This window comes from Pinus tabuliformis, chromosome 6 (genome assembly GCF_031772625.1).
Source record: "Pinus tabuliformis cultivar Carrire ecotype Pingquan chromosome 6, CPIR1, whole genome shotgun sequence".
NCBI classification, from domain to species: Eukaryota; Viridiplantae; Streptophyta; class Pinopsida; order Pinales; family Pinaceae; genus Pinus; species Pinus tabuliformis.
The window spans coordinates 364,398,570-364,413,147 of record NC_142292.1 but is presented as its reverse complement, the minus strand read 5'-3'; the positions used below and the strand labels follow the sequence as shown (position 1 = coordinate 364,413,147).

The 14,578-nt window shown below is 41.5% G+C and overlaps 1 protein-coding gene across 3 annotated transcripts in view; it reads right to left on the bottom strand.

Annotated features, from left to right (window-relative positions):
- Positions 1–14,578, bottom strand: part of LOC149258808 (uncharacterized) — a 75,650-nt gene that overhangs the window by 21,932 nt on the left and 39,140 nt on the right. For all 3 annotated transcript variants that reach the window (XM_089416352.1, XM_089416342.1, XM_089416361.1), the window contains one exon: positions 7,709–7,765. In XM_089416352.1, the coding sequence (XP_089272478.1) occupies positions 7,709–7,765 (57 nt within the window). The remainder of the gene's footprint in view (positions 1–7,708; positions 7,766–14,578) is intronic.

The following is a 14,578-nucleotide window of genomic DNA, read 5'->3' as shown; positions in this document are numbered from 1 at the left end:
AGTTGAAATCCCAAAGGGTTTGCGCAGTTCTAGCCGGAGGATCGAAAATTCGAGGTAGTCTCTCTCTGAATGAGTTGACGAAGAGAAAGAGCTTTCAGTTCGAATTTTGTCATGGTCGAGGGAGCAGCATTGAGCCTCAGCGTGAGGAGCAGTTGGTGGACACAAAATTTTCAGTAGGCAGCTTTGTCGAGCTGAAAGACATCAGAAGAAAGAAGCAACAGAGCATAGTGAGGGAATACTTCCTCATTGATTTCTTGCCGAGGAAATTAGCATTTCTCAATTGTTACGCAACAAAGGAGCAACATCTTACCAACTGCATCAAGGAGAGCGTAAGTCAACCTAGGAGCTACGCAGTAGAGAGAAAGAGGGAGCAGTTCGACAGTTTTTCGGAGGAGATGGCAACCAGTGGCTTGAGGGAATAGGACAGGTTGGACGAGGCTTCCAACTATGCTATCTGGAAGGCTAGGATGACCTTCCTGCTAGATGTGCATGCCCTCAAGATGTACGTTGATAATGTGGTGGTTTAACCTGCGAATGCAGATCCGCTAAAAAATTACAAGGCTGAGATGGCTAAGGCGAAGAGGATGATCCTAGATGGAGACAAGGATCACATGGTGTGCCACGTTGCTAGCAAAGGGACCGCTAAGGAGATGTGGGATGCCTTGGCCACATTATCTCAGGGATCTTCCGAGTAGCGAAAGATGTACTTAGAGCAGAAGTTGAGGTCTGTTCAGATTCAAAAAGGGGAGCGAGTGGATGCGTTCCTCGTGAAACTAAAGGAGACCCCTGATGAGCTGTCAGCGACAGGACATACACCTCAAGACTTGGAGTTAGTGAGATTGGCTCTAAACTCTGTCTCAGATGATTGGCAGATCTTTGTCCAGAGTATCCTAGGCAGGGCAGCATTGCCAAATTGGGATGAGATGTGGGTAGCTCTGAAACAAGAAGAGCTGAGGAGAGACCTGCTCAAGGTCAAACTTGACAGGAGCAGCAGCAACAGTGGGTCGAAGCCCAAAGTAGAGGAAGAGGATAACACGGCCCTTGAATCGAAGGGACAGCAATGGAAACAAAGATGGAAGAAGGACGTCTCCAAAGTGAAGTGCTTCAGATGTGGCGAGATGGGCCACTATGCATCCCAGTGTCCTTTGAAGAAAAAGAATAAGAATGAGAAGCATGATCCTAAGGTTGCAGCCGCGAAGATCGATGAGGAGTTCGCCATGACAGCCGAGATACCTCCAGGAGGGAGATGCGCTGATTTGGAGTTGTAGTCAGGAGGATTGCAGATGGTCAGGATCCTTGAGGAGCCCACCACTTGGATCATCACCTTGCTATGGGAGCCCATGATCAGTAGTAGCAGGATGGTGGAGTTTCAGTTGGTGCCATGGGGTGTTGATTCAATAGATGCATTGGCTAGGAGAGCCGGAGACTGAGTAGTGTAGAGCAGAGAGGCAACACTGCGAGGAGGCACAGTGCATAGCTTCAGCAACACATTGGCTTTAGAGGTAGAGTGGGACTAACAGCAGTCAGGATGTCATCACCGAGAAGTATCCACTAGATACTTGTCCAGTTTTGGGTATTTTCAATTGCTTCTCTCAGCAACTAAGTTGCAGTACGGATGCAGTGTTAGCAGTGGCAGTGCTAGTAGCATAGCAGATGCAGCATTTGAGAGAAAGTTGCAGTGCAGATGTAGCATTGGCGATGGCAGTGTCAAAGGTAGCAGTACAGTGACAGCAGCAGCGCAGTGGTTGGTGGACAGTACGTCAAACATCAACAACACAGAGACGATATTTCAGAGTCAGAGCAGTATGCAAAGAGGCAGTGTATTGCTAGAGCACATTCCTCGCTAAGAGGGAGTGTTGATTTGGGGTAGCATCGGATGTGCTCTAAGCCTTAAATTTTGCAGAGAGGCTTGGGCACATGTATTCCAAAAAACCCAGAAAGCGTTTCAGGAAATTCCAACCAAAAGTGATTTTATTAAAATAATTAATATTTTTAATGGGGTTCCTAAGTCTAAACTTAGGAAAATTAAAATATTAATGGGTATTAATCTAATCAGGGGTGAAACTTCTAGAAAAAACCATGGATCAAGTCAAAATGATCTGAGCCTTTGATTATTTTTTAATCTAGGTCGTTGGTTGTCCAACAGGAAGATATAAGAAGGGGCTTGAGGGTCATTTGGAAAACACAGAGAGATTGAGAAAATCGATTTTCTCAAGTGAGAAGTTCTCAGGAGGAAAATCGATTAAGGAGATCTTGCAGCAGAGGGGCAATGAGAATCCGAGAGAAGGAATTTACGAAGAGTACCAAGCAGAGAGAGAACTGAAAGACGTCCAAAGGAAGGTTGACGCTGGCCTACGCAGTGCTGACACAGAGGCAGCGCAGTCAATGAGGGGAATTCGAGTTCTTGCTGAGGGAAGTCGAAATTTAGTTGTCAGAAGCCAGGGTGTGAATCTGGGAGTCAGAAAAGTCGATTTCTCAGCCAACAGAGGATACAGAGGAGAGGCAGCATAATACCCAGGAGGGGTGACACAGAAGTTGCCCAGGGTGACGCAGTTCTGCGCAAAGGGTGACGAGGAGCCTCCAGAGCTAAAGGATCAGTCACTGATTCTTCAGTGACAGGGTGAGATCATTTCACCAGTCTTTTGTTCAGTATCCTCTCTATAGTAGATTGGTAGTCGAGCATCCTAGAATTGTAATCAGAATTTTCTCCTGCATAATAATAAACCCTCAAAGTTGTTGCACTGGTTTTCCCACATTGGGTTTTTCCAGGGACTAAATGTCCAAAAATAACTGTGTCCTATGTGTTGTATTTTTTTTCTTGCTCAGTATTTTGTTTCCGCATATATGTAAATTAAGTGAAGGTTGCAAATGTATTTGCTTCGAAATTTACCGTAGAAGACAGTAAATAACTTGCATGATTTAATCAAGTAGGAGAAGTAACATCAGTTTGCTGCAGTAGGGATTCTGGCTTAGGAATTTTCACACTAGTGCTCCATGCCCATGGTACAACTTGAAGTATGGAGAATTCGATAGCCCGCATGACACTTATTTGTGGTGCTTAGAGCTCATTTGGAGGATAATGTCTTGCTTGAGGAGGTCTTTTTTTCTCCCACACATGTGGACATTTATGGCATCTTTTGTTATGTTTTGAGCTATGGGGTCGGCTTGTAATCTCTATCTTGAGGAGCACTTAATGTAAGCTTGTAATTATGGATTCTTTACTTGTATTATTGTACAAATGAGTGGGATGAGTCTCCTATAAATAGAGACTCCCCTCATTTCATTTTGTCATCATCAAACATTTTATTCTTTTCCTCTCTAAGAGACTGTGAGCTCGTCTTTTTGGCTATTATGGACAAGATGTGATCTTTATTGGTCCAACTTTCTTGTCGATGTGATTTTTGAATGGAGACATTATTATATGATTGAAAGAAGTGACTTTTCTAGAGAATTTTGTAATTTTAACGTCTTATTATTGATATTTTTCATGTTGAATGTTTTTTATCCCTTTCTGAAAGTACTGTAAAGATCTTAAACTCGAAGTTTGATATCATTTCGAACTTAAATTCTAAGTTCGAATTGTCGAATGTAATATTCTTACAGGGTGAATGAATTCTCAATCAGTACGATTGGATCACCTGGCATTATCATTTTACCAGTAGCTATCGGTCCAGAGACTGGAGCGGAAGAAAACTCTCCACAGACATAGCCAAAGTTTTGTGAATTTCACGTTTAGGTGTAAGAAAGAATATGAATATCCAGTTTGTCCTTTCATTTCTCGATCTTATTGATCCAATCATTCAACCCTCTAGACGGATTAGGTTTTTTCAATATTAATTATTAGAGCGAGTAGAGCCCGATATTACGGAAATTATACCTATTGCAAAGAGTAACTTGTAATTTCACATACCTAAAATTGACTAGGTTCTATTGCACTATCCACTTGGTTTTATCTAATAAATAACACCTACTTGTTAATACAAGGTACTATATAATAAGTCTGTGGCATAACTCCATCTGTGCCGGATACTATTGGAAAAGCAACATACATCTGCGTAGCACCAATGATCCCCGTGCAATTTGAATTACTGGGTTCATCTACACAGGCATAATGTCATGTCGGAATGAAAAAGGAAGAATATAAAAGAATAATATTCTGGATGAGTTTTATTGATAGTGATTGATATCCTTTGCAAGCGGCACTCATCCTCTTTTTCAGTTCTAAAGCCACTCGTATGCACAAGCTAATTCCATAGGGTTTCTATCGTGCCATGGCTAAATGCTTAATTATTGCTAAAAACTTGCTACATTATTGCATGTAAAATTGCTCTCTCTAAAGCCTATAGGGAAACTCTTAATGGGTGGCCCCTATATTTAATTTCTCCCCTCACAAGAATAGTTAGGGTTTTGAAAGAGGATGTCGTAGCCATCCCCCCTTACTCCATCAAGGTCTATCCCTTGAAGTTTAACCCTAAAGACTCCATTAAACTCTAGTAGGATAAGGCACTAATCATTGGTGTTGATCATCCATAAACTTTTCTAATTTTCACCTTCTTCTCTCTCATAGATGTCTAGGGCAGCCACTAGGGTTTCTAGGGCTGATTTATGCATTAAATTGAATTTTGTGTGGATGAATGTGGCTCATGAATTAGGATTTGCATCTATAAATTGTTTAAAAGCAAAATATAACAAAATGCATGGTTGTATCCTCCTAATTAGGGCTGATATCACCTTCTTTTTTCTGTTATGCATACCTAACAGCCATAGAAATTCCTAGCCAAATCCTAGTCTCTATTGGAAGATCTTTGATCCTTTGTTGTTGAAAATCATTGAAAGATCTTTTCTTAGGCTGCTATATGACATTGAATACCTTATCACCACACAGCCTCACTCTTGGTCTAAGGATAGAGTATTTGAATTTTGAACCCTAGCATTGAAAATCTAGGTCATCTTAGGCCTTGTCAATACTCTATCCAACATTATAAACATTTATTCATCACCTTGAGCCATAGCATTAGAATATCCTTTAGATGATTTAGGGAAGCCACCCTTGTGTTTCAAATCCACTAAAGAGCAGGAGAAAGGTTGTTGAGGTGACAGTGGCAACCCTTTCTCTTGTTGCCATAAGGTCTAGCATTGCCTAGTGAGGCTTTACATCGGGCCTAGTAGATTTTGCGGCAACAGTTAATATGGGTAAGGAGCATAGCAAAAAAATCATAGTTCTTTGAGCATAAATAATGGGCATCAGGGTGACACTCTAGGGTTTGTTGGTGGGGTCCACATATTTTTAAAGAATTTGTTGGTTTTTTTTTTTGTTTATTTTCAGGGGAAGGGGGCATCCCCTAATTTAGGTGTCCCCCGAACAACTAGGAGGCATCCACTGTAGCCAAGAACGTTTTCATACCTTCCCAAGGTATGGGAAAGGCATCCCCATCTCAGAGACCTATCCCATGGGCCAAGGGCAAATCCCCAACAACACAGATTAGATCTAGTGATTTGCACAACAAAAGACATAAGGAGTTCAATAGACAAACCAACATTCTATGAAAACTACCATATTCAAGTTGAAAACCTTTGAAGGAAACCCACCTCACCCCCTCCACCCTCCACTGTTTCAATATCCAAAAATGTTTCAAGTACTAAAACATGTCTGAAACCCATCATAAATATCCGAAATGTCTATGGGACATTTCATGATTTGGAAGCATCACTTAAAATGTTTCAGCACATTTCCAACACATTTCAAGCTTGTTCCTCTGCATTTCTCAGCAGATAAAGGTTGTTTGGGGCCATGTGGGTCCCACAAAGAACCCTAAAACAGAAAAAGGAAGCATTCTAAAAGAATGCATTTTGCATCTACAGAAAATCAAAAGTAAATATTTTTTATTGAGAAGAAAAAGAAAGAGAAGCTTCAAGAAACTCTAATTGAGCTTATTTTCCCATAAAAACCCTCTTGTCTTTCTCTCCTCACACTTCCACAGCTAGTGTTCCTACAGCAGCAGAAAGGGCTTATAGTATTTGTAATTATTTAATTTTTTTAGCCCATTGTCCAATTCCTTAATCCTTTTTGGGGTCATATTTCTATGCTGTCCACGTTTCAGAAACCCATACCCATTTCAAAGTTTCATGCAACTCAGCTTTGAAGTGGATCCTTTCAAAAGGACTAATTCCAATGGGTAGTAACAATCAAACTCCACAAAAGTTTCAAGCTTTATAAGCATAATCCAAAATGCACATTTACCTTGCAAAACTCAAAATAGATTAAGCTCGGAAAACCCTAACATAACCATATAACATATCTCTGATATTGGTACATTTTAGCAGCAACTATTTAACCACTCTAGTAAAAATGTTTAACATTTGACTATCAAATAACCTATTAATCAATAATGATAATAAACAGCACAAATAAGTGAATGTGTCCGTTAGATATTGAAAAAATAAAATTACTTTTAAGTTTTTTATGATATAACATGTAGGCCATCTAATTATGCTTTCACTCTGGGATGTTATTTCTAGAATTATAACTTGAGACATCTTTCTAAATGTTTCTTAAATTGATTCCAAATTATGTGTACCATTTCTTGTGTTGTTCTTAGATGTGGTACAGCTAATCTCACATGGCAGTAGCAACTAAGAATTAAATTTGCTTGTATCAAAGGTCACAACCATAAACTTGACCATGTTTACATTGATATCTTGATGTAGAAAGGAAGTGTGTGGACATCTGTTGTTCTTAGGATCTAAAATAATCTTTTATTAATTCCACACCGAAAGTCACAGTTTGGATGTCCACTACATTCATAGATCATTTTCTCAACCAACCTATTAAAAACATGTCCAAAGAAATGAAAACTTAAAAACAAAAGTTCAAGTTTCTTATCTATACAAGTCATTTACCATTTATTTTCTATCAGACTTTCCAGAAGACAAATTCCTTGAAGTTGCCATCTCAATTAACCATAAATCTGAAAAGCATACCATAAGACGCTATATCTAATATATATTCTGATCCTTTTTCGTTCTTTGCAGACATTTATGGGATTAATTTTGTTGTATTTTTCCTTTCTTACAAGAAAGGGAGGAGATATTTTGTGTTTATATTCTCTGCTCATCCACACTTAATCTGGAGAATGTTATAAAAAGTTAGAAACTCAGAATGGAGTCGTTTGTTTAAAATTCAGGGAAGCACTCATCCTTTAAATGATTTGATCCATTATCTTTGATAAACTCTTACAGATAGTCACCCTCACCAATTAAACCTTTGCTTTCATATTTTGCTGTTCCGCATTTCACTGCCCCTTCCCTTTTTCATTAACATTATCAGGTTTATAAATAGAAATTTTGAGGCCATTGCAAAAATGTAAAGTAAATGTTATGCAACAGCAACCTCATTCCTGATATAAAGAATCTTCATACCATTCAAAAAATTGCAGTTAACTTCGACTCTCTTTTAGTAAAGCATCTATTTCAAAGTGCATGTTTGGAATTTTTTTAACATAGTAATTGATTAAAAACCCAGATATATGGACATGCTATATCGTATGTGCCCAATCTACATTTGTTTCTATTTCTTTCTTTCTAGGCACCTTATATTTGCATGAAATATTGAAGAAAAGCCCGGCCATCTAATGAAAGTTCAATAAACATACACCAAGTTCCTAAAAAGGAGGAATTCAAGAAGCCAGGACATGGGATTCTAACACACCTCAGGGGCCATGTACAGCAGGGTACCCTTGCATGAATTTGCCAGAGATTGGCTCATCTGCAACAAGTTCAAAGCAAAATTTAGAACAGATTTTGCTCCAGAATTGTACCAAAAGCTATTCATTTAAACATATGAAAAGAACAAGCAGAGTAAATATGCAAATATGAAGGCAATGGCAGGCATTTTACAGTATATGCTTTTACAAATTCAAAATTAACAGCAACTTGATAATTTAAAATATCACATCTATTCACTCTTCAACTCCAATAAGGCACAATAAATGCTATAGGGTTTCCTCATATGCATCAAATAGAGGTGTGCGATACAGAGAGAAGACCGAAGAATGAGAAGCTGTAATCCTTAATCTATTTCTGATCAGTTGCACTAATCAGAGCTCGGCTGCAGACAATTTCTACAACTTGCTTAGTCCAAATAAGTTGCTTCTGTTTTGGGACAAGCAGTAATGTCTAATATGCCCATTAAGGGAGTGTGGTCAAGCAGATATTCAATAATGGTCATATTTTATAATTCAGGAGCTTTAAAATAGGGAATTTGTGATGAAGTTATCATCACTTATTATTATTTAAGTCATAATCAATAATTAGATGTTGAGACTGTTAAATGAACAGTCACAGTCATTGAGACAGTAAAAGACACGTTGCAATGTAAATCAGTCAAGTTGAATTGATCACTCTTCCACTTTATTGTGGTGCGAATCCACAATCGCATATGAAAAAATTCTTATCGGTAGGAGTGAGCTAAGATAAGATAAGGTAATTTTATGCGTGTCCCACAAGTGACCATAGATAGGTCCAACAGACTGCTAGGTATGTCAGAAACAATACATAGGGGAGTGCGAGTGCAACTCCTCCAGAAAAACATATCTACTCTCTGAGATCAAAGACCTAAAATTTCCAATCTATTGTCAAAGAAACAAAAGAAGATACAAAGCTTGGAATCTCGAAGAAGAGAGAGTGTCCCTTTCAAGAAACATAGAGAAATGTCTTAACTCAAAGTGTTGAGCTATGGTAGCTTGGAAGGTATTCTTCACTAGCTTGGTGCCTTAGCTTGTGGAGAAAATTGATCGTCCTTATGGATGCTTGCTTAAGTGGAGCAAGTGATTATTAAACTCCTTCCTAAGTTTCAACTTAGGATAAGTACATTTGATGTGTTATATTCTTTTGTTGGCTTATTGGGCCAATGTCTAAGGTTATGGAGGTAAATAATTAAGTGACCAAGTGTGAAAATTCCGTAAACCAGAATCCCTACTGCAGCAACTGATTAAACTTCTCCTATCTGTTAATTATTGAAACAAATTATTTACTGCTTCCGGTTGATTTGGGGTAGCATCGAATGTGCTCTAGCCATGAAAATTGGTGGAGAGGCTAAAGCACATGGGATCTCCAAAACCCAAAAATGGTTTGGGCAGATTCTAACCAGTTTGGGAGATATTAAAATAATTAATATTTTTAATGGAGTTCCGAAGTCTAAACTTTGGAAAAATAAAATATTAATGGGTATTAATATAAAATTGGGTTAGAAGGTTCCAAAAGTCATGGATCAAGCCAAATCTAATCTTAGCCGTTGATTAAAGATTTAATTTCGGTCGTTGAAGGACCAACGAGAAAAGTATAAGAGGAGGCTTGAGGGTCAGTTGCAAAACACACCAGAGTGATCAGTCATTCATTTTGCAAGAGCAGGGTTGCTAAGCAAAAGTGAATCAGTGATCAGCAGCAAGGGTCAGTGAGTACTGGACAGAGAGGCAAAGACAGTGCTGAGAGACCAACGCAAAAGCAGAGAGAGCGAGAACAGCCCAACAGAGATAGCGTAGAGGCCAGAGGGACTATGTCATCCACGCAGAGGCTGCTGGAGTGACGCAGAGGGTCCCAGAGGCTACGCAATGCCTCAGAGGGTTGCCACAGAGGGTCTTGGGGATGACGTAGGTCAGCAGGAGGCTGACGCAAAGACCAGAAGGGCCAGCGCTGAGCTTCAAAGTCGTTGGAGAGGGTTTCGTGGGACAAGTTTTCTGAATACCTATTTCCGAATATACAGGTATTTTTGTCGTGTATTTTTCTCTGTCAAGTGAGCTGGTTAGGCATCCAATTGTACTCAAGGAAATACTGCATAATAATAGACCCTCAGAATAGTTGCACCGGTTTTCCCGCATTGGGTTTTCCCCAGGACATTTGTTCAAAAACAACGGTGTCACTTGTGTGCTTGTTTTCTTTCAGTTGATGATCTGTAGATGTTGTGAATGTATTGTGTTTATTTCGGTATTTAAATGTATTAAATAACTTGTTCAAAATTTACAAGTAGAAGAAATAAACCAGTAGAATACAGATTAATTTTCTAACGAATAGACTTAGAAAATTCAACATGGTATCAGAGCATGGTTGTAGATCACAAGAGAGTTGAAGGCATCAGCTAAGCAGAGCATTTGCAACAGAATCAGTTGTCCCGAGCGACAGTAGAGGAAGGGTTGACGCAGAGGGACTGTGTATCAATCCGAGCCAGAGAGAGGCCAGCGCAGAGGCTAAGGAGGGCAGAGAGAGGCTCATGCAGAGCCACGCAGAGACCAGGAGGGTTGACATAGTGGCTGAGGGAGCTATTATGCTATAGTCGGGATTGCAAAGAACCTAGAGGCTTAGTCCTTTAGTCGCTGGGGCAAAGGAAGCTGTGGGCAATTTGCGGGAGCGAAACTGGTGGGGTACTGTGGTCAGAACAGTACCTAACAAGGCAAGACCAAGGTAGAGGGAGTTGTTGTCGAGGCAGATTTCTAGCCAAGGAATCTGGATCAATGTTGCAGTTGCACAGACAATCAGAGAGGGGTAACTTGACAGTTGGCTGAAGGATTTCTAGGAGGGAAATCGGGACTTAGAGGGAGTCCAAAAGAGAACTTCCAGACGGTAAGTAGAGAGACTCGGAGGAGTCGAACCGAGAACTTCCATACGGGAAGTAGAGAGACTCAGCAAGAGTCAAACCGAGAACTTCTAGGCGGGAAGTAGAGAGACTCAGAGGAGTCGACAGAAAAGAGTAGAGAGATGGTCGTGAATGGGCTGAGAAACCAGGACAGGCTGGACGGAGAGTCCAACTTTGTGGTCTGGAAGGCTAGGATCTTGTCCATTCTAGACAAACATTGTATCAAGGGCTTTGCCTTGAGAGTAATGGCTATCCCAGTTGACCCGGTAGCTAATGAAAGGTACGAGGAGGCAATGGCTAAGGCAAAGTGCATCATCCTTGATGGGGTCAAGGATCATGTGATCCAACATATTGTCGAGAAGGAAACAGCAAAGGAGATGTGGGACACTTTGAAGACATTGTACCAGCATACTTCCATGTAGAGGAAGATGCTCCTGGAGAATCAGCTAAGGTCATACCAGATGCAGAAGGGAGAGCAGATAGATCTCTTCCTTGGTCGGTTGAAGGAGATCTGTGACCAACTTCCATAGAGGCCATGCCAGATCAGGAGTTGATGGTGAGGATCGCACTTAACGCAGTCTCTGAGGAGCGGGAGACATTTGTCCAGAGCATACTGGGCAGGGCGAGTCTTCCAGATTGGGAAGAACTGTGGGCGACTCTTTGTCAAGAAGAGATCAAACAGCTGACCAAGACAAGAAGTAGCAGCAAAGGGGTCAGGATCAAGAAGGAAGAGGAAGAGGATGTGGCTCAGGCATTTGCGAGAATGCAAGAGAAGAGGAAGAATAAGGACCTCTCCAAGGTCAAGTGCTTCCATTGTGGGGAACTGGGTCACTATGCGAACCAGTGCCCGAGGAAGAAGAGTAAGGGAGAGGCTTCTAACTCGAAGGCAGCGCCAACGAAGGCGGAGAAAGAAGTCGAGGAGGATGACGATTGTGCCATGAGTGCTCATGTGCCACTTGAGAAGAAGTGGGGAGACATCGAGCTGTAGTCAAGATGACTATAGGTGATGAGGGGCAGGATCCTTGAGGTACCCAACCTCTTGGATTATACCTTGCTACGGGAGCCCCGAAGAAGAGTAGCAAGACTGGCGGATGTCGGTAGAGACGGATGCGGATGAAGCGACAGAGAGTGCTACAATGCAGGAGTCCCCGAGCAGTGCGAGGCTAGCAGGCTGCAACAGTGCGAGAGGCACGGGAGTGTTGCACCAGTGCAGGATGGCATAGAGAGGTGTGCAACGGTGCGAGATGCAGGGAGTTGTTGCAGCAGCGCAGAGGTCAGTAGAGGGAGCACTTGTTAGCGGCAGAGGGAGCTTCAGCATAGGGAGTGTTTCTAACCTAACAGGGATGTCATAAGTTGGGTGGATCAGTTACTTACTTCTCAGTAACTGAGTTGCAGTGCAGTAGCAGTAGCAGTATGCAGTAGCACGATGCAGCATGATGAGAGGGGATGCAGTGCAGATGCAGTGTTGGGAGGATGGACCAGCAGCAGCACGGATGTTGAGGGAATTGTCGTACGAATGCAGCAGTGGCAGTGGTAGAGCCATGGGCAACCGTACAGGATGCAGCAGTGTAGAGGATGTTAGGCGGGGAGGCCTAGCATCAACATAGGGACCGGTGCCGGATAATCAGAGCGATGCTCAGTGTAGAGTATTACTAGAGCACAGTCCTCGCTAAGAGGGAGTGTTGATTTGAGGTAGCATCGGATGTGCTCTAGCCATGAAAATTGGTGGAGAGGCTAAAGCACATGAGATCTCCAAGACCAAGAAATGGTTTGGGCAGATTCTAACCAGTTTGGGAGATATTAGAATATTTAATATTTTTAATGGAGTTCCTAAGTCTAAACTTTGGAAAAATAAAATATTAATGGGAATTAATATAAAAATGGGTTAGAAGGTTCCAAAAGTCATGGATCAAGCCAAATCTAATCTTAGTCGTTGATTAGAGATTTAATCTTGGTCGTTGAAGGACCAACGAGAAAAGTATAAGAGGAGGCTTGAGAGTGAGTTGGAAGACACACCAGAGTGATCAGTTATTCATTTTGCTAGAGTGGGGTTGCTAAGAAAAAGTGGACCAGTGATCAACAACGAGGGGCAGTGAGTATCGGACAGAGAGGCAAAGACAGTACTGAGAGACCAACGCAAAAGTAGAGAGAGCGAGAGCAGCAGCCAGTTTAGACCACGCAGAGCCCAGCAGAGACAGCAGAGGCACTGCGTCATCCACACAGAGGCTGCTAGAGTGACACAGAGGGTCCTAGAGGTTGCGCAATGCCTCAAAGGGCTGACGCAGAGGGTCCTGGAACTGACACAAGTCAGCAGGAGGCTGACGCAGAGGCTAGAAGGGCCAGCGCTGAGCTTCAGAGTTGTCGGAGAGGTTTTCATGGGATAGGTTTTTTGAATACATGTTTCTGAATATAGAGGTATTGTTGTCGTGTATTTTTCTCTATCGGGTGAGCCGGTTAGGCACCTAGTTGTACTGAAGGAAATGCTGCATAATAATAGACCCTCAGAATAGTTGCATCGGTTTTCCCGCATTGGGTTTTTCCAGGGACATTTGTCCAAAAACAACAGTGTCACTTGTGTGCTTGTTTTCTTTCAGTTGATGATTTGTAGATGTTGTGATTGTAGTGTGTTTATTTCGGTCTTTAAATGTATTAAATAACTTGTTCAGAATTTACAAGTAGAAGAAATAAACCAGCCGAATACAAATTAATTTTCTAATGAATAGACTTAGAAAATTCAACACTTCCTACAGCAAATATCGAAGCTAATACACTACAGCCTACACCAATTAAATAATATGCCCAAAACAAGAACAGAACAATAGAGAAAAATACACACCAGTGACACAATTTTTTGGACAAATGTCCCCGGAAAAACCCATTGTGGGAAAACCGGTGCAGCAGCTCTGAGGGTTTTTATTATTATGCAGTAGATTTTTTAATACAACTCCGGATGCCCTCCCAGCAATCCAGTTACAGAGAAATACAACTGGCAGGAGAAATTTGTGAGATTACCTCACTCTACTTGGCAAATCCCAGCTGATCCGGGAGCTAAACTGCAAGTTCCTCAACTACTTTTGCGTGGGCCCTGCGTTAGCCTCAAAGGCTTTGTGTCAGCTCAACAGGGGATCGATTTGCCTTCTATAGCAGTTTACAGCCCTCCCGGCTCAGAAATATCAACGCCCTCAACAAATTCAAACTTCTGCTTGGAGATCTGTGTTGCTTCTGTGTGAGCCCTTCTGGCTTAGCGTCAACCTCTGGGTGAGCCCTTCTAGCTCAGCGTCAACCCCTCCTGGGTCCTGCGCTGCCTCCTTCTGGTGTCTCTCTGCTGCGTATCCTGGGCTCTGGAGAAGATACTCCAACCCAACTATCTCTGCCCCTCACTGCACAAGCTCATTATCGATATTCTCTCAGTAGTTGCTCTGCTTCAAAAAATCGAACTTCTGAACTCACTATGTGTGTGTTTCCAAGTGACCCTCAAGCCTCCTTAAATAATCTCCTCGTTGACATTCAACGGCCCAGATTAGAAGCTAATCAATGGCTAGGATCATTTCTGCTTGATCCTCGTCTTCTTCTAGAAGTTACACTCATAGTTTATATTAATATCCTTTAATTATTTTATTTTCCCAAGTTTAGACTTGGGTCCCTTTAAAAATAATTAATTATTTTTAATACCACTGTTTCTGGGTGGAATTTCCAAAACACTTTATGGGTTTGGAATACATGTGCCTAAGCCTCCCTGCAAAATTTGAGACTTGGAGCACATCTGATGCTACCAAAAATCAACACCAAGATCTAATTTGAGCCATTAATCTCAAGAGGTGAGATAAAGGATGATCTCAGCCCTCCATCTCTTTGGAGTGCTAGGTTTTGATTAGGAGGCTCATGGGAGTTTAATATAAGTCATATCCATGAGGTGAAGGCATATCATTTGAGACAAGGCAAATCGGTGCT